General features: G+C 38.9%; 1 protein-coding gene across 1 annotated transcript; it reads left to right on the top strand.

The window, feature by feature from the left end:
* Positions 1–16,665: 16,665 nt before the first annotated feature.
* Positions 16,666–18,080, top strand: LOC117657517 (vomeronasal type-2 receptor 26-like; the record flags this gene model as incomplete). The annotated part of the gene is made up of 2 exons (XM_060685616.2): positions 16,666–16,729; positions 17,182–18,080. Coding segments are annotated over 2 exons (963 nt in total), but the record flags the coding sequence as incomplete, so codon positions are not given.
* Between the last annotated feature and the right edge of the window lie 3,383 nt (positions 18,081–21,463).

The raw sequence follows: 21,463 nt of genomic DNA, 5'->3' as shown, positions 1-21,463 counted from the left end.
TGAATCAAAGGCTTTGCAGAAGTCTAAGCAAATTGTGTGTGTGTGTGTGTGTGTGTGTGTACTACAACAAATTGTGGCAAGTTCTTAAAGAGACGGGGGTACTAGACCATCTTATTTGTCTCTTGAGAATATATATGATCCTATATGCAGATCAAGAAGCATCAGTGGGAACCGATTGGTTCAAAATTGGGAAAGGAGTCCAGCAAGGCTGTATACTGTCACCCTGCCTATTTAACTTATATGCAGAGCACATCATGAGAAAGGCAGGGCTAGATGTATCAAAAGTTGGAATTAAGATTGCCGGGAGAAATATCAACAACCTCAGATATGCAGATGATACCATTCTAATGGCAGAAAGAGAAGAGGAACTAAAGAGCCTCTTGATGCTGGTGAAGAAGGAGAGTGCAAAAGTTGGCTTGAAACTCAACATTAAGAAAACTAAGATCACGGCATCTGGCCCTCTCAATTCCTGGCAAATAGATGGGGAAGAAATGGAGGTAGTGGCAGATTTTATTTTCCTGGGCTCCAAGATCATCGCAGATGGAGACTGCAGTCAAGAAATTAAAAGACACTTGCTCCTGAGGAGGAAAGCCATGGCAAATCTAGACAGCATACTAAAAAGCAGAGACATCATCCTGCCAACAAAAGTGTGTATAGTCAAGGCTATGGTTTTCCCGGTTGCAATGTATGGCTGTGAAAGTTGGACCATAAGAAAGGCTGAGCGCCACATTGCACTTCTCTTCCTAAATCCAGTTCCAATTCATTTCTAGTTTTTAATATTCCCCTCTTGGTTATTATGTCTCTATACCTAATTAATTTTGTCCAGTCTACTAAATTTGGATATGTTAAAGTTTCCTCTGGGGAAATCCAAGACGGGATTTGTATATAATGCTGTTTTTAAATTTTATTCCAAATTATTAGTAAAGAATTCCTAATTGTGTGCCTTCTAAAGTATCCATAAATATTTTGTTTTCGTCCCCATAAATATGACTGCCACCCTATAGTTAGATCATGTCCTTCTAATGTTAGCAGCCTTTTATTTTCCAATTCCATCCACTCCTTTATCCAAACTAATCCTGCTGCTTGATAGTAGTTCTCCCAATCTGGGAGGGCGGCTCCTCCTCTCTCTCCGGTATCTTGTAATACTTTTAACCTAATTCTAGGCTTCTTTCCTTGCCAAATAAATTTTGTAGTTAATCTATTTAATAAGTCAAAAAAAAATTTCCCCATTTTTATCGAAATAGTCTGGAAGAGGAATAAAATTTTGGGCAAGATATTCATTTTTATTACTGCCACTCTTCCCATCCATGAAATCTGCAACTTTGTCCAGTTTTCCAAATCTTTCCTAATTTGGTGGACATATCTGCAGATAAATTCAAAGTACACGGAGGATATAAAAAAAGATCAAGTTCGACTAGAAGAAACAGAATTAGATAAAATCATACTAGGGAATGATAGAAAACTAATAAGTAAAATATACAAGTTTCTAATTCGGTATAAAATGGAAGAGGAAATGGTGAAAGACACGATGATCAAATGGGCACAAAACTTTAACCATGTGATAGAACTAGAGAAGTGGGAGAGGATGTGGAAAACAAACATGAAACTAACAATTGCGACGGCATACAAGAAAAACCAGATGAAAATGTTTTATAGATGGCACCTTCCACCGGCCAGAATTGCAAAAATGTTTCCTACCAACTCCCCGAAATGTTGGAAGTGCAAGACTGGCTACGGAACATACTATCCCCAATGGTGGACCTGTACGATGGCACAAAAATTCTGGAAGAAAATCAAAACTTGGATAGTAGAAATAATTCAGAACCCAACAGAGGGAAAACCGGAACAATTTCTGTTAGGAATCTCAATAGAAAATTATACTAAAGAAATACAGTACCTTATATTGCATATATTGACTGCAGCACGTATTGTATATGCACAATATTGGAAGAAGGAAACACTACAAACGGAAGAGGATTTAATTAAAAAAATTCTAGAATGTGCAGAATTAGATAAATTAACTAAAGAAATTAAGGGGAAAGAAGAATCAAAGTATTATAAGGTTTGGAGTAGATGGTATGAATGGTTGAAACATAAGGAAATAAGTTAAATGAATGAAGAAAGGAGGGGGAAAATGTGTATGATCTTTTGTTAGTAAAGAAGAAATGATATAAAGTAGAAAATGAACATCAAATAAGTATATACTTAAATATTTGTAAATATTGATGTATAGAAAGAGCAGACCGCTGTGTATAGCTGAAAGAAAAGTGATATTTTTCTTTTTTGTGTTACTTTTTGTTGTATATATATGTTTGATTTTTAATGTGTTTTTAATGTGTTTAAAATAAAAAACTTTTTTTAAGAAAAGTAAAAAAAGAGAAAAAAAAGAAAGGCTGAGCACCAAAGAATTGAGGCCTTTGAATTCTGGTGCTAGAGAAGACTCCTGAGAGTCCCTTGGACTGCAAGGCGATCAAATGGGTCCTAGAGGAGATCAACCCTGACTGCTCTTTAGAACACCAGGCCCGAAGATGAAACTGAAATACTTTGGCCATCTAATGAGAAGGAAGGACTCACTCGATAAGAGCCTAATGCTGGGCAAAAGAAGAAGGGGGTGGCAGAGAATGAAGTGGCTGGATGGAGTCACTGAAGCAGTAGGCATGAGCTTAAATGGACTCTAGAGGATGGTAGAGGACAGGAAGGCCTGGAGGAACATTGTCCATGGGGTCGCGATGGGTCGCACATGACTTCGCAACTAACAGCAACAACAATGTAAATTGCCTCTATTGCTTTACCCTGGTCGAGTTGTGTAGTCCATATGTTTTTGCAGTGTAAGAGTTGCAGATTGCAGTACAATTTTTTTTCTGAAACCAAACTGCTTGTTAGGGAGTAGGTTATTTGTCTCTAAGTGGAGGGAAATGGATTGGGTTATTCCCATGAACTCTATTCTGAACTCAAAAGACGTCAAGACCAAGACGTCTTTTGATGTCTTTTGATGCCTTGGTGGTGCAGCAGACTAAAGTGCTGTTAAGTAACACCAGCTGCCTGCAATTACTGCTGAGCACATTGTAAGCCGCCCTGAGTCTCCGGAGAAGGGCGGCATATAAATCAAATTAAAAAAAAAATACTGCAAGTTCAAATCTCACCAGGCTCAAGGTTGACTCAGCCTTCCATCTATCATGTTTACTGGTCCGACTGTGAAATATGTAGAGGGGGTAGTGTTGCTATCTTCTATAAAAAAAATCCCTAAATCTAAAAAATATTCAAGTTACAAAGGAGCTTGTTCTTCCTGAGACCATCGTCTGAGAGCTGTCCCTAAATACCACATTTTGCTTCTTACAATGTTACAGAGCCCCTGATTACAACCTCGTACATGCAAACAAGCTAATTTCACTACTAACGTGGGCAACCTCCTGCCCACATCCTCTTATCTTGCTTGGTGACCTCAATCTACCTCTTATTAATTGGACCCTAGCAGAGTTCACAGGAGCGGGTACGTTGTAGTATGGATAGGTCAGGCCGTGAGCAAAGTTTATTATGGTTGGTGTTGCTTTTGGCAATTAACTTAATGGTATGAATGAATTTGTGTCTGCTGGACTCATTCTTGCAAATGATTCTGCAGAAGTGTGGGGCCACCAAGCTGTCGCTGTACTGGAACTCAGGGCTGTCACAGGAAATGTCGATGATTTCATCAGGGGAGATTGTTGATGTATGAAAGGTGCTGATGTGCAGTCCAAGTTGTGTAGTCCAAATGTTTCTTCACTGTGGGAGTTGTAGATTACAGGATAAATTTTTCATTAATCCAAATTGCTTGCTAGAGAGTAGGTTGTTTGTCTCTAAATGGAGGGTAATGGATTGGTTTATGATTGATTCCATGACTTTGCAGGTGACACAACACAATGAGATTGGTCTGTAACTTTCAACTAGGCTGGGGATCTCTCATTTTGAAGATAGGAATGACCGGGGCTAATGACCATTGGTCGGGCAAGGAGCCGGTTCTGAAAGATATCTCATAGATTATGCTTAGTGGTTCGGCTATGGCAGTGGAAAACTTTTTCAAGAAGTAGGCACATAATCCATCAGGGCCAATAGATAAGGATGGTTTTAGGTTACGTAGTGCCTTTTCATTGTTATCTTCTGTAAAATCGATATGTAGCAGATCATTGCAATTAGTTGTGGAATGACTAGGAAATGAGGGGCATGAGCAGGGGTGAAATGCTCCCGGTTCGGACCGGATTGTCCGATCTGGTAGCGATGGAGGTGGGTGGTTCGGAGAACTGGCAGCAAAAATCCCTGCCCCCCCCCCATTACCCAGCTGAGCCGCGCAATCATCAGAGGCTTTTTTTTTATTTTTAAAAGCATTTTTTCTACAACCTCTTTGGCCGAAAAAATGGTTTTAAAAGTTTTTTTAAAAGCCTCTGATGATCACGCAGCTTAGCTGGGATCATCAGAGGCTTTTAAAAGCATTTTTTCTACAACCTCTTCGGCCGAAGAGGTTGTAGAAAAAATGGTTTTAAAAGTAAAAAAAAAAAAAAAGTTGGACACACCCACTTAGTCATATTACTCCCCCCAACAAGCCATGCCCACAGAACTGATAGTAACAAAATTTACATTTCACCACTGGGCATGAGCCATTGCTGTTGACAAAGACTGAACTGAAGCACATGTTGAAGAGGTCCTTTTAGGGGTGGCATGGTTTTCGAATCTTTAAATTTGATATTTACGAAATTATAGAAGGCGCAGGTGGATTTCACGTGTAACAGCTTTTCGTCTTGTTTGCAGTAGTAATTGGTGCATTCTGCCTTTATCTGATGGCATAAGGTTTTGTAGCGGTTTTTAAAGTTAGCTACGTAGTCAGTTTTCATAATCTTACTATGGTTGGCAGAAAGCCCAGAAGCAATTTGCAGAGAACTAAAATCAAGACATGAAGGAGAGTGAATTTAGTTGTTCCCTGCAAATTGCCTCAATTGTCGTCCTTCCTTAAATAGGCTAAGGGAGTGGATAATTAGCCCCCAGCCTTACTCTCGAGGAGACCTCCTCCTGAGGAGCCACTCCTGCCTTTTGGCAGCTCTGCTCGCCCGTGCATCGAGAAGAGGCTTCTCCTCTTCTTCCTCTCCACTTAAAGGAGCTTCTGGAGGTTCTGAAGGCCCTAGCTGAATCCCTGCCTCTGGCATCACATCTTTTTCAGCCTCCACACTGTCCGACTCAAGCGCCAGCTGCACAAGTTGCTGGCGCAGCACCACACCAGCCTCCTCGTTGTCAGAATCAGCTACAATCTGCACAGGTGGCTCATGGGCCACAACAGCTGCCCATGTTAGTAGTGAGCTGCATTGGCTTTCAGTGGTCTTCCGGGTGCACTTCAAGGTGTTGGTTACCACCTTTAAAGCACTCCATGGCATAGGACCTGGGTATTTGCGGGAACGTCTTCTGCTGCCAATAGCCTCCCACTGACCAGTACGCTCCCACAGAGAGGGACTCCTCAGGGTGCCTTCAGCCAGGCAATGTCGGCTGGTGACCCCCAGGGGGAGGGCCTTCTCTGTGGCAGCTCCTGCCCTCTGGAACGATTTGCCCCCAGAGATCCGAAGGATATTGGATCTCCGGGCCTTTCGCCATGCCCTAAAAACTTTTCTTTTCCATCAAGCAGGGCTGGCGTGACCCCCCCCCCTTTTTTTTTTTTTTAGCTTTTAAATTGTCAATGGGTTTTAGTTTGAATGTTTTAAATTTTGGGCCAAACTCATGTAATTCTTTTAAAAAATCTAAATTTTGTATTGGTATGTATTTTAGTTCTGGCTGTGCACCACTGTGAGTCCACTAGGAGAAGGGCGGTATACAAATTGAATAAAATAAATAAATAAATAGTGAGTTTAGCTTGTTCGCATGAACGAGGACATAATCAGGGGCTCTGTAACATACTAAGAAGCAAAACATAGAATTTAGGGAGAGTTCGTAGACGATGGTCTCTGGAAGAGCAAGATCCCGTGTAACTTGAATGTTCTTCAAATCTAGGGACTTTTTATAGAAGCTAGCAACACCACCCCATCTACACATTTCACAGTCGGACCAGTACCACTTATGTGGTAACGGAGTCTGGGAAGGATATGTTCAACCACATCTTGCAGAAAAATATAAGATTGAATATAGAGTCGTATTTAGTAGGAGGAGGAATTCAGGCATTTTGTTTGCAAGGCTTCTTGCATTAAGTAGCTTGCATTTAAGGTCTGTGGTGGTGGACCTGGATGAAGATGGGGGTGTGGAAGCCTAATTTTGGTTGTTGGGGGAGGGGAGAGTTGTTGAACCATCAGTTGAACTCCTTATTCTCTCACAAAAACAAAATAATTATTTCCTACAGGAATCAACATATTTTTTTTAGCTAGGCCAAAACATCAAGGACTGTGCAAAAAGGTATTTAAATCCAACAATGAAGGTATCAGTCTGGCTATAAAGAAACTCTTGAACCCCAGGGAGTTTGGCACAAAGGGATAATAATGGTTCCATCAGATTCAGTCCTACTAGTTGTCTCCCTCATTTCTTCTTTTTCAAAACATCTGTTCAATCCTAGTGATAGTCAGTATAGAAATTTGCACACACAAGGAACTTCAAATAGAAAACGATGGGATTTCTGATTAGGTGCATTGTCAGATATCAACCTTGGCTCAATCATTGAATGAACCACTGAAATACAAACTTCCTTATGGACAGGACACACAAATATTTTCCCTATGACAAACGCCTGAAGATGTTGTTCCTTCTTGTGGTCTTGGTGCAGAAAGCAGTTGCTCTGAGCTGCCCTGCGAGTGATGCTTTCCCGATTCCCCATGAATGGTACCAGCCTGGTGACCTCATCGTGGGTGGGATGGTGTCTCAGATAATTCAAACATTTTTTGAACTTGAATTTAAGGAACACCCTTCTCTAAAACGTTATGATTTACCAATGTAAGGATTTTTTTCTTTCCATTCATTTTCTAATCTTAGCCAGATTTCCCTTAATTGCTTATAGGGCTAATAGCTCTTTGAGTATAAATGCATGGTTTTGTATATAAACTTACATGTCCTTCCTTGTCTTTCAAACTTATTGGATTGTGGAGAAAACAAATCATTTTCATTGTGTTAAAATCTTACTCATGAAATGTATGAAACTATTCTGCAAGAACTCTTTTGGAAAACATTTAGGGAGTGTAAGATAATTAAAAGTATCCAGTCTGAGCAATCACTCTTTGCATAACTTACATGTATTAAAAAAGTGATATTTGCTGGTTGTATTATATTTTGAGCCAAACAGATAGAAATAAATGCGATAGCATAAAAAAAATCACGATTTTGTTTTATACTTATTCGTTGCAAATCAGAAAAATATTTTAGATAGTTGAAAACTATACAAATTATTGGCTTTTTTACAAAGACTCCTATGTTCTTATTTACAATAGAGACAGAAATGGTTGTTACTCATATATCAATGCTTTCACCATCAAAGAATTGTCAACTTATTTTGTTCAATGGCGGTGTTTAAACTATTTGCAGTGTAATAACCAAATTCTACCAGCATGCCCTTGCCTTGTCCTTTGCTGTGAAGGAGATCAATGAGGACTCCCAGATCTTACCTAACGTCACTCTTGGGTTCCACATCTATGACAGTTACAACAATGCAAGGATGACCTATCGCACCACCCTGGACCTGCTTTTCAAAGCCCAGGAATTTGTCCCAAATTACAAATGTGATAGCCAGAAGAATCTCATGGCCATCATTGGTGGACTAAGTCCTGATATATCATCCTTTATGGCAGAAAGTGTACATGTCTACAAAATTCCACAGGTAGTATGTGGTGGAATGAGAGGGAAAATTCTTCTGTAATTGATAGTAGATTCTAGTTGCTTTCTATACCTTTCTCCAGTACTTTAATTAAATACACTTTTATCACCCCTCATCTGTTTTTCCTACAACTCAATAGACTGGCTCAAGGTAATCCAATTAAATCAAAATCTTTTATTACAATCATACATGTGGTTTGACTTCCATGCAGCAATAGGTCACAATTTTTCTTGTTATGATTTGATTGGTGTGTGATAACAGTAGTTTAGTATAAAACTCAACTGTTTTTTTCCTAGCAATTGTTGAAAGATTGCTGCTAGCTAGTATTTTGCTATGTCTTTCTGCAGGACTTCAATTTGGCTTTCTTTGCTCTCCCTTCTGCAATTGATCCCACAACTCAATATGTTGGCTCAAAATCATCAGTCAAGAAAATCTTTTATTACAATCATAATATAGAAAGTTTAAATCACAAATTAGAGTTCAAAATTAATCTTATTTGAGAGGGTAACCTGATGTTTTGGATTGACCACTATCTGTGGTGAAATCTGGAGCTGTGCGAAGAGGAGGATAGAAAAGGCAGGCTATCACATGGAACATAGAATAATAGAGTTGGAAGGGATCTTGGAGGTATTCTAGTCCAACCCCCTCTTTAAGCAGGAGACCCAATGCCATTTCAGATAAATCACTGTCCAGTCTCTTTCTAAAACCTCCAGTGATGGCGCAACTGCAACATCTGAAGGCAAGTTGTTCCATTGGTTAATTGTTTTCAACATTAGGAAATTTCTCCCTAGTTCTAGGTTGCTTCTTTCCTTGGTTAGTTTCCATCCATTGTTTCTCGTATTGCTTTTGGTGCTTTGGAAAATAATTTGACCCCCTCGACTTTGTAGGAGCACCTCAAATATTTGAACACTGCTATCATGTCTCATGGTTTTAGGAAGGATTTCCTTTCAACCACTTCCTGAAATCAAAGCTATCAGCTTCCAGCCACTTGCAGCCCATTCCCAACTCATCAGTATTTTCACTGCTGTCCACAACTCAACTCCAGATTCCACCAAGCTATCTGACAATAGGTCAGAACTCTCTTTGGTATGTCTTGGTTGGGTCTGATAGTAATAACTGAATTTAAAACTCAACTGATGTGCCTGGAAATTGTTGAACGATTGGGGATATGTGGTACTTTTGGAGATATCTATAATAATTGCAGTAAATGAACACATGATTAATCCTTTCAATTCCTCCAGAATCTCATGGGCATAGTTTTTCATGTATAAGTATTTTATTTTATCTGCTACAAATAAGGGAAGAAGGTAATCCAGTAAATCTAGCTCTTAACAATCCTTTCCTTAGGCTGAGAAGAGTTCACAAGCTCAGCTATTTAGCAAGTTTCCAGATGTTCTAAGGGGATGAACATACTGGAACTCTATAAGGAAGCAGTATGGTTGTAATCTAGTTAAATTTTAGATGTGAAAATATTTCATCATGGGGTTTTAGTTGCTTCTCTTTTTCATCAGAATTATCATAATCTACATAGAATTGGACAAATGTTCAATGTAGGGAGACCTTCATTAAATTTCTAACAAGCAGTCTTCATATTTTTCCCATGATTTTCATAAATAACCAATTTCTCTTTTTCGTTTGTTAAGTTGACTTATGGCTCCTTTGCCCAAGAAGACTTTCAGATTACTAAATTATTTCCACTTTATTGCATGGTCCCAAAAGAGGAGCATCAGTACACTGGACTTATACAACTTCTTCTCCATTTTGGATGGACATGGATTGGACTCTTTGCTTTTGAAAATAAGGAAGGACATTTTTTGAAGAAACTGCAGCCATTGCTTTCACAGAACGGGGTCTGTTTAGCTTTCACAGAAAAAATTCCCCAATATCTCGACTTGGAAAACTTGTCCAAATTGAGTAATTCAGTCTCAATTATTTCTGATAGACTAATAGATCAGAAAGCAAATGTTTTTCTTGTCTATGGAGATTCATTCACAATAGCGTGGCTCAGAAGCATCATGTTTCTACGTGATCCTGAAAATAAAGAGAATGCATCATTTAGGAAGGTTTGGATCCTGATGAATCCTATCGATTTCATCCTGATGGGAGGTCAAAGGAGCTGGGATCTCCAGATGTTCCAGGGGGCTCTTTCCTTTGCTGTGCATTCAAGAGACATTCAAGGCTTTAAAGAATTTCTTCAAGTCATCAAACCTTCAACCCAGAAAGATCAATTTCTTCAAGATGTTTGGGAGCAATTGTTCGATTGTTCATTTTCAAATACAGAATTATCTTCAATGATGAATGAAATTTGTAGTGGAGAAGAGAATTTGGAGAATCTACCTGCACCTCTGTTTGAATTTCAGATGACTGGCCAAACCTACAGTATCTACAATGCTATTCATGCAATGGCACATTCCTTGCATGAGGCAGTGAGATCAAAATCCCAACCAAGAGAGATTCAAAGGGTTGAATTTCCAAATCTGATGCCTTGGCAGGTAATCTTTCCATGCCACACCTATCGTGTATCTCAATGATTATCCACAATCATCCACAATCTAATATATCTTATTTACCCTGGTCTATGGCTGCAACTCAATAGAGAGAGGCAACAAAGTCGTTAGTTTTATAAAATAAGAGGATGAATATAAACTGTGTCTTTATTAATTTCAGTATAGTCAGTGGGATTTACTGTATGCATCAATTTTCCAGCTTGCTTCTCGTCGCTGTCAGACAGTCCCTCGGGACCGCCAGCCCCATCGCCTGTAAAGAGCCGCCTTTACAACGGAAAGGCGGCTCGAAAAACTCCATTTCCAGGAGGAAATGAGAGATAGAGCAGGTGAGTGTAGGTAGAGCTTTCCGCGAAGCCCCCAGAGTTTTTTTTTTACTCTTGGGGCGAGCGGATGAGGCTCCCTATATCACTCGCCATTCGCTCCGGGTGTTGGGAGACCTCTGCCTTTTTGCAGAGCAAGGCGACGAAAACAAGCTTTTCAAGATAACTAACAGACTAAGTAAAGAGGATGAGATCTGGACCTGGACCTGTGACCCTAAATCGCAAGTACTTATATTTATTTTGCAAAGGATACTGAACAAAGTAAAAAAGAACTTTTAAAATGGCGACTGCCGAAGTTTGAGCAGGGAAGCTGAAAAGGGAAAGTCCTTCCGTTTCTTATTAAGCCACAAAGTAGCGGAATAAATACTCCTGGCTACAATTGAAGAAAAAGCTCCACTTTTGTGTTTCCTCTTTCCTGGAGATTTGGTATTGATCTTGTTTGGAAAGAAGCTTTTTTCTCTTTCTTTGTTTTTCTTTTCTTTTCTAAGAGAGTTTGTCTGTGTGGAAATATGGCGTTCAGACTTACAAAGCCAGACAAACAAGCAGTGGGTGGGGATTCCCCCATCTATAAACTACATGAACAAGTTCTAAACCTACAGACTCAGAAAACTGATTTTAATATAATTGAATTTCTCTTGGAGGAGATTGTAAGAAGGGATGAGATTGTGAATCAGAACTTTGAAAAATTTAAGCAGGAAATTAAAGAAATGGTGCAATTAAAGTTTGATATTTTGCAACGAAAGATTGCAAAAGTGACTAATGGTTTTTCAGAAATTGTTATGAAGTTGGGTACAAATATTGACTTATTAGAGTCTAAAATGGAGGAAATTGAGGATAATTTGGACAATAAAATACAAAGAACTGAAAATGATTTGATAAACACTCAAGATAATAGCTTAGAAGAAAAACTTAAAATGGAAGCTGATTATAAACTTGTAATGCAGAAAATATAAAACAACGGATTGAAAAAGAAGTTTTAATGATGCAATATAATCTCACAGAATATGCGATTAGACTGAGAGGATTACAGGAAAACAACAGAGATGACTTAAGAAAAATATATTCTGAAATTCTGGCTGGGATCTTAAAGGTTCATCCTGAAGAAGTATTTTGTAGGATTGACAGAGTTTATAGAATAAACTCCTGGATTGCAAAGCAAAGGCAATTGCCAAGAGATGTGGTGATTTATTTTACAGACAAAGAAATAAGAAATAATATCGTGCAAAAATCTTTTAATTCTACTCTGCATTTGTTTGGAAGAAAGATTTGGTTATACAAAGAGCTACCACCTAAGATGTTATTGGAAAGAAAGAAATTTGGTTTTCTGGTGACTGAGCTTAAAAAGAGAAATATTATATTTAGGTGGGATACTCCAGTTGGTATAATATTGAGATATCAAGGAGTAAGATATCAATTAAATACTGTTGAAAAAGCGGAAGAATTTTACCCAAAAATTTTGAAAATGAGTTCAACATTTTTATGCACAACATAAGATAAACAGAAGGAGTTGAAAATAAAGGAAAAATATCGAGCTACAGAGGCCTCTGTAGATGAATCGCCTTTGGATTCTTTAGATACCTCAGCTGGATTATCCATAAATAAAAGAGATGTGGCATTGGATTCTAATGTGATGATTCATCAAGTCACAGACAAGCATGGAAATCAATTAGTTGATACACAATTTATAGAAAAGAAATACGAGTCACAAAAGCAAAACCAACAAGATCAAGCTATAAATCAGAATGAAAACCGATCAGTCGATATACAACTCGTAGAAAGGAAATTAGGATGGAGATCAAACCCACAACAAGTCAAGAAAAAAAGAAATAGATCTCGCAAAAACAAAAATTTCTAAATTAGGCAACAGTGAAGCCAGTTATTTAAAAGATGACTGAATACATGAAAAGATAGTTGAGGCGAAATATTGGTCAATATTATCCTGAGGAGAGTGACAGACCTCTGCAGTTCTGTAATTTTGGGATGTGAAAAGGGCCTTAAATTGTTGGATTGGAATTATTCATTTTGGATTTTTTTTATATATATATAAATATATCATGCTTATCCTGAGCTATATGGCAAGAGAGCTATGCTGGGGCATGCAGAAGATCTGGTTGTTACCCCATTATGATGGTGGGAATTAATAATCCTGAAGAAATCCACTACTACAGATATTATATGGAATACAATTATAATGTCACTCGGGTGGTTGTTTTCCTTTTTTATATATATGAAGATATTTATTGTTGATGGGGGCAGATGATAACTGAGGACTTTTTGAACATTCTGTTGCAATCAGGATGCTATGTTACCCTAATATGGGTGATGGAGTTAACAATCCAGTGGAGAGACATCAAAGAAGATATTATATTATATGGATTATAAATTTAAAGTCATTGATTTTATCTATATAAGGGAATATTTTTTTTAGTAGGGTGGGCAGAAGAATAAAGATATTAAGAATTGTTATGTATGGTAATTTTGTAGGAAAGTGGGTGGAGACAGGTTAGTTTATTGATTGTTTAGTTTAAGAAAAGGGATGTTTAAGAGATACATTTATGGGAGTGGAGGAAATGGATAGAGCTGAATAAATGTTAAATTAGGATTTATTATATAGCTTTTTAGGGGAAGGCTGCTTTGAAATGTTATATTAATATACATTAAAGATTAAATGTTAAAATAGGATTTATTATATAGTCTTAAAATGGAAGGTTGTTTTGAAATGTTATATTAATATATAGATATATGTATGAGGGAGGAGAAAAAGGGCAGATTATTGCTAAATTGGGAGTTAAAATAATGTTATTATGCTAAACTAGAAGTTATTATACAATGTTACAGTAGAATGTTATTTTGAAATGTATGGTAAAAGGGGAATGTAATAATATTATTAGAAAGAAAGGGTCAGTATTTGAGGGATGGAGCAAGAGGATGGTAAAATATTATATAATCTGTTACGAAGTTGGATTTTATTTTGAAGAAGTCACAGGGGGGCGGGTGGTGAGGGGGGTTAGGGAGGAGGGGGGGAGAAAAAAGGGGGAAAAATTTGTATTTGAAAAACTTTTTCAATAATAATAATAAAAAAAAAACAAATAAATTTTCATTGTATATATAACTTTTCACCTCCACATAGAATTGGCCTGTCTTGTAAATTTATCCAACCTAGTTCCAAGAAGAATTCAACTGTATTGTGTCCAAAGGCAGTCTTTCTTTTATTGTGCTCCCAAAATATTTATGAAATGTAGACATTTCACTTTTCTTATTAGCTTTTAGCTTGGCCTGATCTCTTCCCTTTTTAAATATGTAAATTTTAATCTGTTTTTAAATTATTGGGGTATTTTAATTTGTCTGGGCCAAAAAGTTTAATTTGATTTTATCGGGTTTTTAAATTTTGTGTATTTATGTATTTTATTGTTGGCTGTTCACCGCCCTGAGTCCTTCGGGAGTAGGGCGGTATACAAATCAAATAAATAAAATAAAATAAAATAAATAATACTCACCAGAGCCATGGGGGCGCAGTGTTAGAAAGCAGTACTGCAGGCTCCTTGTACTGGCTGCCGGTTATCAGTGGTTTGCAGTTTGATGCCCACTGGCTCAAGATTTGACTCCATCTTCCATCCTTCTGTGCTTGGTAAAATGAGGAGCCAGATTGTTGGGAGCAAATGCTGACTCTGTAAATCATTTAGAGAGGGTTGCAAAGCACTGTGAAGCAGTATATAAGCCTAAGTGCTATTGCTATCCAAACTTATCCTCAACCAGTTCTCTAATCTACTTCTCCTTGAATCACAAACCTTTCAGAGTTGGGATGCAGAGCTTTATCTCTCTATAAATGTTCAAGAGGAATGAACCAAATGTCAGTCCTTTTCACCTGTGTCCTCCACCCTTTAAAAACTCTGTTTTTAAGAATACACACTCACTCACACACACACACACACACACACACACACACACACATATTTGTTTACGTAGATTTTCACGGGTACAGGTATACAAGTCTTGGTGTATTCGGGTCTTTTCCCGTGCTTCTAGGAGCACGAAGCTGAAAACACCAGCCTGAAGATGACAAATGAGACCTTGTCGAAGCGTCGCCAAGACACTTCCAATTTTACGCAGGAGAAAACCTGAATAACCAAAGACCTACACATACATACATACATACATACATACATACATACATACATATATATATTTGTTTTCTCAGGTTTTCGCGGGTGTTTGTATGTAGGTCTTTGGTTATTCGGGTCTTCTCCCACGTAAAATTGGAAGTGTCTTGGCGACGTTTCGACGAAGTCTCATTCGTCATCTTCAGGCTGGTGTTCTCGGCTTCGTGCTCCTAGAAGCACGGGAAAAGGAGCACTACAAATTGCTCCTGGAAGCACGAAGCCGAGAACACCAGCCTGAAGATGACGAATGAGACTTCGTCGAAACGTCGCCAAGACACTTCCAATTATATATATATATATATATACTCACAATCTCTCCCCCCTCTCTCTCAAAAGAATTGAGTCTCAGATGATAAAATCTGACTAAAGGAAATTTGTCAGGACTCATGATGTTAAATACGTTTCTACTAACAAAGAACAAAAAATGTAGGATGAGTTTAGATATGGTCCAAGTTTGATTGTTTAGTTGTTTAAATAGTGAATATAAATCATATCTGAATCAAGTTGTGTAATGTCAATCCCTTGTTTTGATTTTGATTTGTTAACTGCTGTTGTTTCATTTTTTTCCCTTGGAAGTAACATTAAATTAATACTCGAACAGACCTGTGTCTTTCCCTGAAATATAGATTATCTATATTCTTATCTGTATTTATTTGATATGAGTACGTATCTATATTCTAAGTGTACTTATTTGAATGAGTAAGTGAAAGTTATTTGAATGAGTAAGTGAAAGTTAAATATACTGGCCATATTTTCATTATCATCCTTCCATCTCTCTCCCTCCTTCCCTCCCTCCCTCCCCCCCCTCTCTCTCTCGTAGCTCCATCCATTTCTTCAAGGCATTTCTTTCAACAATTCAGCTGGGGAGAGAGTGTTCCTGAATGAGAAAGGGGAAGCAACAGGTGGATTCGACATCACCAACTTGATCACTTTTCCAAATAGATCTTTTCAGAGAGTCAAAGTTGGAAAGGTGGATCCTCATATTCCCAATGTGAAGGAATTAATCATTGATGAAGAGCTGATTGTGTGGCAACCAGCTTTTAACCAGGTGTGGATTCATTTAATCAACTATTCCTCGATCCATTATGATCCAATATTAAACACAGTCTCTTTAGAAATCTAATTTGTGATTTTTGAAATGGCATACTCTGTACAAATATTGTCAGTGATCAAGCTTTCATCAAATTGACAAAATGACATTACAATTTAAAAGACAGGTATTCACATTTGGCTTGCATTTCCCTTTGAAATCACAGGAGTCACATTATTTCCATCATATTGTAATCACATATATTTCTTTATTCACCCTGCCATTCTCCAAACACGCCCTTTGCTCATCCTTATAATGTCAGCATTTTAATAGATAGTATAAATATGCAATGGCTCAGTGGTCAAAGACACTGAGCTTCACAGCTGGAAAGCTGACAGGCAGGGTTTGAGACCTGAGCACTATGCAATAGGTTGAGCTCCCATTCCTGCCGCAGCTCCTTCCCACCTAGGAATTCAAAAGGATGGAAATGTGAGTAGAGTCATTGGTACCATTTTGGTGGGAAGGTAGCAATGTTCCTTGTGCCTTTGGCATATAGCCATGCTGGCCACATGATCATGGAAAATATCTTCAGACATTATTTGCTCCCTCGGCCAAGAAACACTGTGAGCACTGTGCCCTAGAGCTGAAAACAACTGGACAGGGAAACCTTTACCTTATAAAAACACCTGGACTAACCCTTTGAGAATTCAAATATTAACAAATTAGCAGTACAAACTGCTTAAAAATCCTCTTTGCTGAAACCTTTTATTTTTATCACCAGGTTCTTCCAATTTCTCTGTGTAATGACCCTTGCTCCCCTGGATACTGGAAGAAAGGGTTGGAAGGAAAGCAATTCTGTTGCTACAACTGTGTCCTGTGTCCTGAAGGGAAGATTTCAAATCAAAAGGGTAAGTTAGACATTCCAGCAGGTCCTCAATAGAAGCAAATTGTAATACACTACTTTAGTGTAGCAAGTAGTTTTTTGAATTTTTCAAGGTGAGTATTCATTTCTATACCTGTGAATCACAATGCCCATGAGAGCTGAGCTCTTATATCCACCCCTACAAATTTCTTCTCTGTGTTTTGGAAAAATGGGAAATGTCAAATTGGTCAAAATTTTAAAATTTGGAAGATTTATTAGACAGGACTGTATTTCAGTGAATAATTGCCCTTTCTATTGTACTTCTGTTATGGTGGTCCCAGCTTATTCAATGATGGAAAAACTGCATTTCCATAGAAACATGATCCAACTGGTAGTAAATAGAAAAAAAACTTGGGCAGGATAATTGTTGGTACTCATAAAGAATATTATTTTCAAAAATATAGAATGTATAAAAACATGCCTTGGCTTTTCTTTCAGATATGGAAGACTGTTTTCAATGTTCAGAAGATCATTATCCAAATAAAGAAAAAAAAGGATGTATTTTGAAACTGCTGGTCTTTCTAACTTTGGAAGAAACCTTAGGAATTGGTTTATCCTCAGCGGTTCTTTGTTTCTTCTTCTTGACATCTTGGGTACTTGGAACATTTATTAAACACAGGGATACTCCCATTGTAAGAGCCAATAACCAGTCCCTCACTTACACCCTCCTTGTCTCTCTTCTGATCTGTTTTCTCTCCTCTTTGCTCTTCCTCAGCCAACCTGGCAAAGTGACCTGCCTTCTCCGACAACCAACTTTTGGCATCACTTTCTCAGTGGCTATTTCTAGTGTACTGGCTAAAACCATCACTGTGGTTGTGGCTTTCATGGCCACTAAACCAGGATCTCAGATGAGGAAGTGGGTGGGGAAAAGATTGGCTTTTGCTGTTGTCCTTTCATGCTCTCTATTACAAGTATGTATTTGTATTCTTTGGCTGTCAGCATCTCCCCCATTCCCTGAGCTGGACATGCACTCAGAGCTCCAAGAAATGATTTTACAGTGTAATGAGGGGTCAGCTTTCTTCTTCTACTGTGTCTTGGGCTACATGGGTATCTTGGCCATCGCCAGTTTTATTGTGGCTTTCCTTGCCCGTAAATTACCTGACAGCTTTAATGAAGCCAAATTCATCACCTTCAGCATGTTGGCCTTTTGCAGTGTGTGGATCTCCTTCTTTCCAGCCTATCTGAGCACAAAAGGCAAAGCCATGGTAGCTGTGGAGGTCTTCTCCATTTTGTCCTCCACCGCTGCATTACTGGGATGCATATTCTTGCCAAAGTGCTACATCATTGTTTTGCGGCCTGACCTCAACCACAGGGAGCAACTGATAAAGAGGAATTAACAAAAAAGAGCCTTGATAGTACAATGGTTTAGTGCACCCTGTTATTAACACAGCTGCCTGCAATTTCTGCTGGTTCGAATCTCTCCAAGGCTCAAGGTTGACTCAGCCTTCCATCCTTTCTAAGGTAGGTGAAATGAGGACCCAGTTTGTGGGGGCAATAAGCTGACTTTGTATAAAATATACAAAAGAATGAAGGCTATTGCTTAACGCATTGTAAGCCGCCCTGAGTCTCCGGAGAAGGGCGGCATATAAATCAAATTAAAAAACAAAACACTTGGTGTAATAATTCTGGCTTTGAGAAATTGCTCACGAAAAAAAGAGACAAGGATTGTTTGCTGTCCATAGGAGACATATAGAAGTCTTTAATTCTGACAACAGAGGATTGATGGAGGATTATCCTGACAACTAAGATTTATTGTAGTTGCCAATTGCAAAAGAAATGCTCATGCTGCTGCATTTGCAATCATTCTCCAAGATACTTTAATTAAACACCTTCCTTCTTTCAACACCCAAAGATTGAAAGACATTGAAAATTCAGTTGTTTTGTTAGAAGATTAGAGATATTGAATCAAATCTTGTTCAATGTTTGCATTTTACTTATTTATTTATGTAGAAAATTTATATAGCCACCTACTTGCTCACAGTGACTCTAGTCAGTTTACAACAATAAAACAAAATATAGGAATTAATTTTTAAAAAGCTAAATGTCCTTGAAGCCATTTCGCTTCTCACCTAAAAAGCTTCTTTGTTTCTGACTCTGACCAAGAATGGAAGAAGCTTCTTGGATGAGAAGTAAAATGTCTTTGAGCAAAAGCAAAGAAAGTCCCGTTGCCTTTTGAAAAATCACTTTTGGGACAACCAACAACAAAAGAACCAGCACTCAGGAAATAAGTTGCAGACTATAATTTGCTGAGGTAGCAATGAAAGTTTCAGAGAAAGTTTCATGCACCCCAACACACTAGACCCCCATAAATTAATAAGATACAAAGAATTACTGGACCTCCAAGGAAGATTAAAAACACGGCAGGAACTCAGGGAACAAGGCATAGAAATAGATTGGCGGCCCTACCTACAAATACAAACTAGATACAATAAAGAAATGAGGAAGGAGGAATCGACATAAATCCCAACCGACAAATTATTAGGAACTAAGGATGGAAATTTGATTTCAAAGATATACAAATACTTATTAGAATTTGACCTAGCAGAAAATTTAGTTAAAGGACAAATGATAGCTTGGGCAAGGAACATTGGCAAAAATATACAATTAGAAGAATGGGAAAGAGTATGGGAAACCAACTATAGAATAACAAAATCTGTAGCATATAAGGAGAACCACTACAAGATGTGGTACAGATGGTATCTAGCCCCTGCGAGATTGGCGAGGATGTATGCAAACCTTAATCCAACGTGTTGGAAATGCAAGCAAGCACAGGGAACCTTCTTTCATGTCTGGTGGCTTTGCCCAAAAATTAAAAAATATTGGATAAAAATAAAAATTTGCATATCAGAAATAATTGCAGAGGATATTGATCTAGAACCGGAAATTTTTTTGTTAGGAATGCTTAAACAAAACATTAGAAAGGAAAAAAAATACCTAATATTACATATAATTACAGCAGCTAGTTAGCTCTAGCACAAGTCTGGAAAACAGATCAATTGCCAATGGAGCAGCAAATAATTCAAAAAATTTACACATGTGCAGAAATGGATAGACTAACGTTGAAATTGAAAGATAAGGAAGACTCTCAGTATTTTAAGATATGGGACAGTTGGTATGAGTGGATAAACTAATGGAAAAGAAAGTAAAGTCAAAACTTAGTAAGAAATTTCAAGTAATAATTATACACTGTCATTAAGGGGGGGAAAAAGGAAAGTAAGTTCTTGTATATATGTGTACTTATATACATTATATATACCTTATTTGTTGTTTGTTGATATTGCTGATTGTACTTTAAGGTTGTGAATGTTTTATACAATTTTATGTTTTTTTTTTAAATCTAATAAAGTTTTTTTTAAAAAAAAAATAGAAAGTTTCAGAGAAGACATTCAAGTGTCCTCATGTGACAATATGTGACAATTGCAAGGGCGTGCTGAGGATTTTGCGTATTATCTGCACGATAAAATCGCTCAGATTCGGGACGGCTTGGACTCCGACTGGGTGGGTTCAGGCAATGTGTCTGAGGTGGGTCTTGAGAATGTCATCTGGGAGGAGTTCGATCCTTTGACTCCCGAGGACGTGGACAGGATGCTGGGGAGATTGAACGCCACATGTTTATTGGACCCATGTTCCTCCTGGCTGGTGCTGGCTACCCGGGAGGTTACACGAGGCTGGCTCCAGAGGATTATTAACGCTTCTTTGAGTGAGGGCGTCTTACCTCCCGCCTTGAAAGAGGCGGTGGTGAGACCCCTCCTGAAGAAGCCCTCTCTGGATCCGGCTGTTTTGGCAAACTACCGTCCTGTCTCCAATCTTCGCTTCATGGCAAATGTTGTCGACAGTGTGGTTGCCTGACAGCTCCCACAGTACCTGGATAAAACTGTCTATCTGGAGCTGTTCCAGTCCGGCTTCAGGCCTGGGTACCGCACGGAAACGGCATTGGTCGTGTTGGTCGATGATCTCTGGAGGGCTCGGGACAGGGGATGTTCTTCTGTTCTGGTCCTATTAGATCTCTCAGTGGCTTTTGATACCATCGACCATGGTATCATGCTACACCGGCTGGAGGGGTTGGGAGTGAGAGGCACCGTCCTATGGTGGTTCTCTTCTTTTCTCTCCGACCAGTCACAGTCCATGCTGGCTGGGGGGCAGAGGTTGACCTCGAGGTGCCTTGTTTGTGGGGTGCCGCAAGGGTTGGTCCTCTCGCCTATCCTGTTCAACATTTATGTGAAGCCGCTGGATGAGATCATCCGTAGATTTGGGATGCAATGCCATCTGTACGCTGATGATACTCAGCTGTACATTTCCACCCCAGACCACCCCAACGATGCCCTTGAAGTGATGTCCCAGTGCCTGGAGGCCGTGCGGGTCTGGATGGGGAGGAACAGGCTCCGACTCAACCCTTCCAAGACCGAGTGGCTGTGGCTTCCAGCGTCCCGATATAGCCAGCTGACGCCATCGCTGGCTATTGGGGACGAATCACTTACCCCCACGGAGAGGGCTCGTAACTTGGGCGTCCTCCTGGACACATGGCTGTCTTTAGAAGACCATTTGACGGCCGTGGCCAGGGGGGCTTTTTATCAGGTTCGCCTGATACGCCAGTTGCGTCCCTTTCTAGATCGGGATTCTCTACGCACAGTCACTCAGGCACTAGTCACTTCCCGCCTGGACTACTGCAATGCTCTCTACATGGGGCTCCCCCTGGGGTGCACCTGGAGGCTCCAGCTGG

The sequence above is a fragment of the Pantherophis guttatus genome, chromosome 4, assembly GCF_059756535.1.
Source record: "Pantherophis guttatus breed Tessera chromosome 4, ASM5975653v1, whole genome shotgun sequence".
NCBI lineage: Eukaryota > Metazoa > Chordata > Lepidosauria > Squamata > Colubridae > Pantherophis > Pantherophis guttatus.
This window is presented reverse-complemented; position numbering and strand designations above follow the sequence as displayed.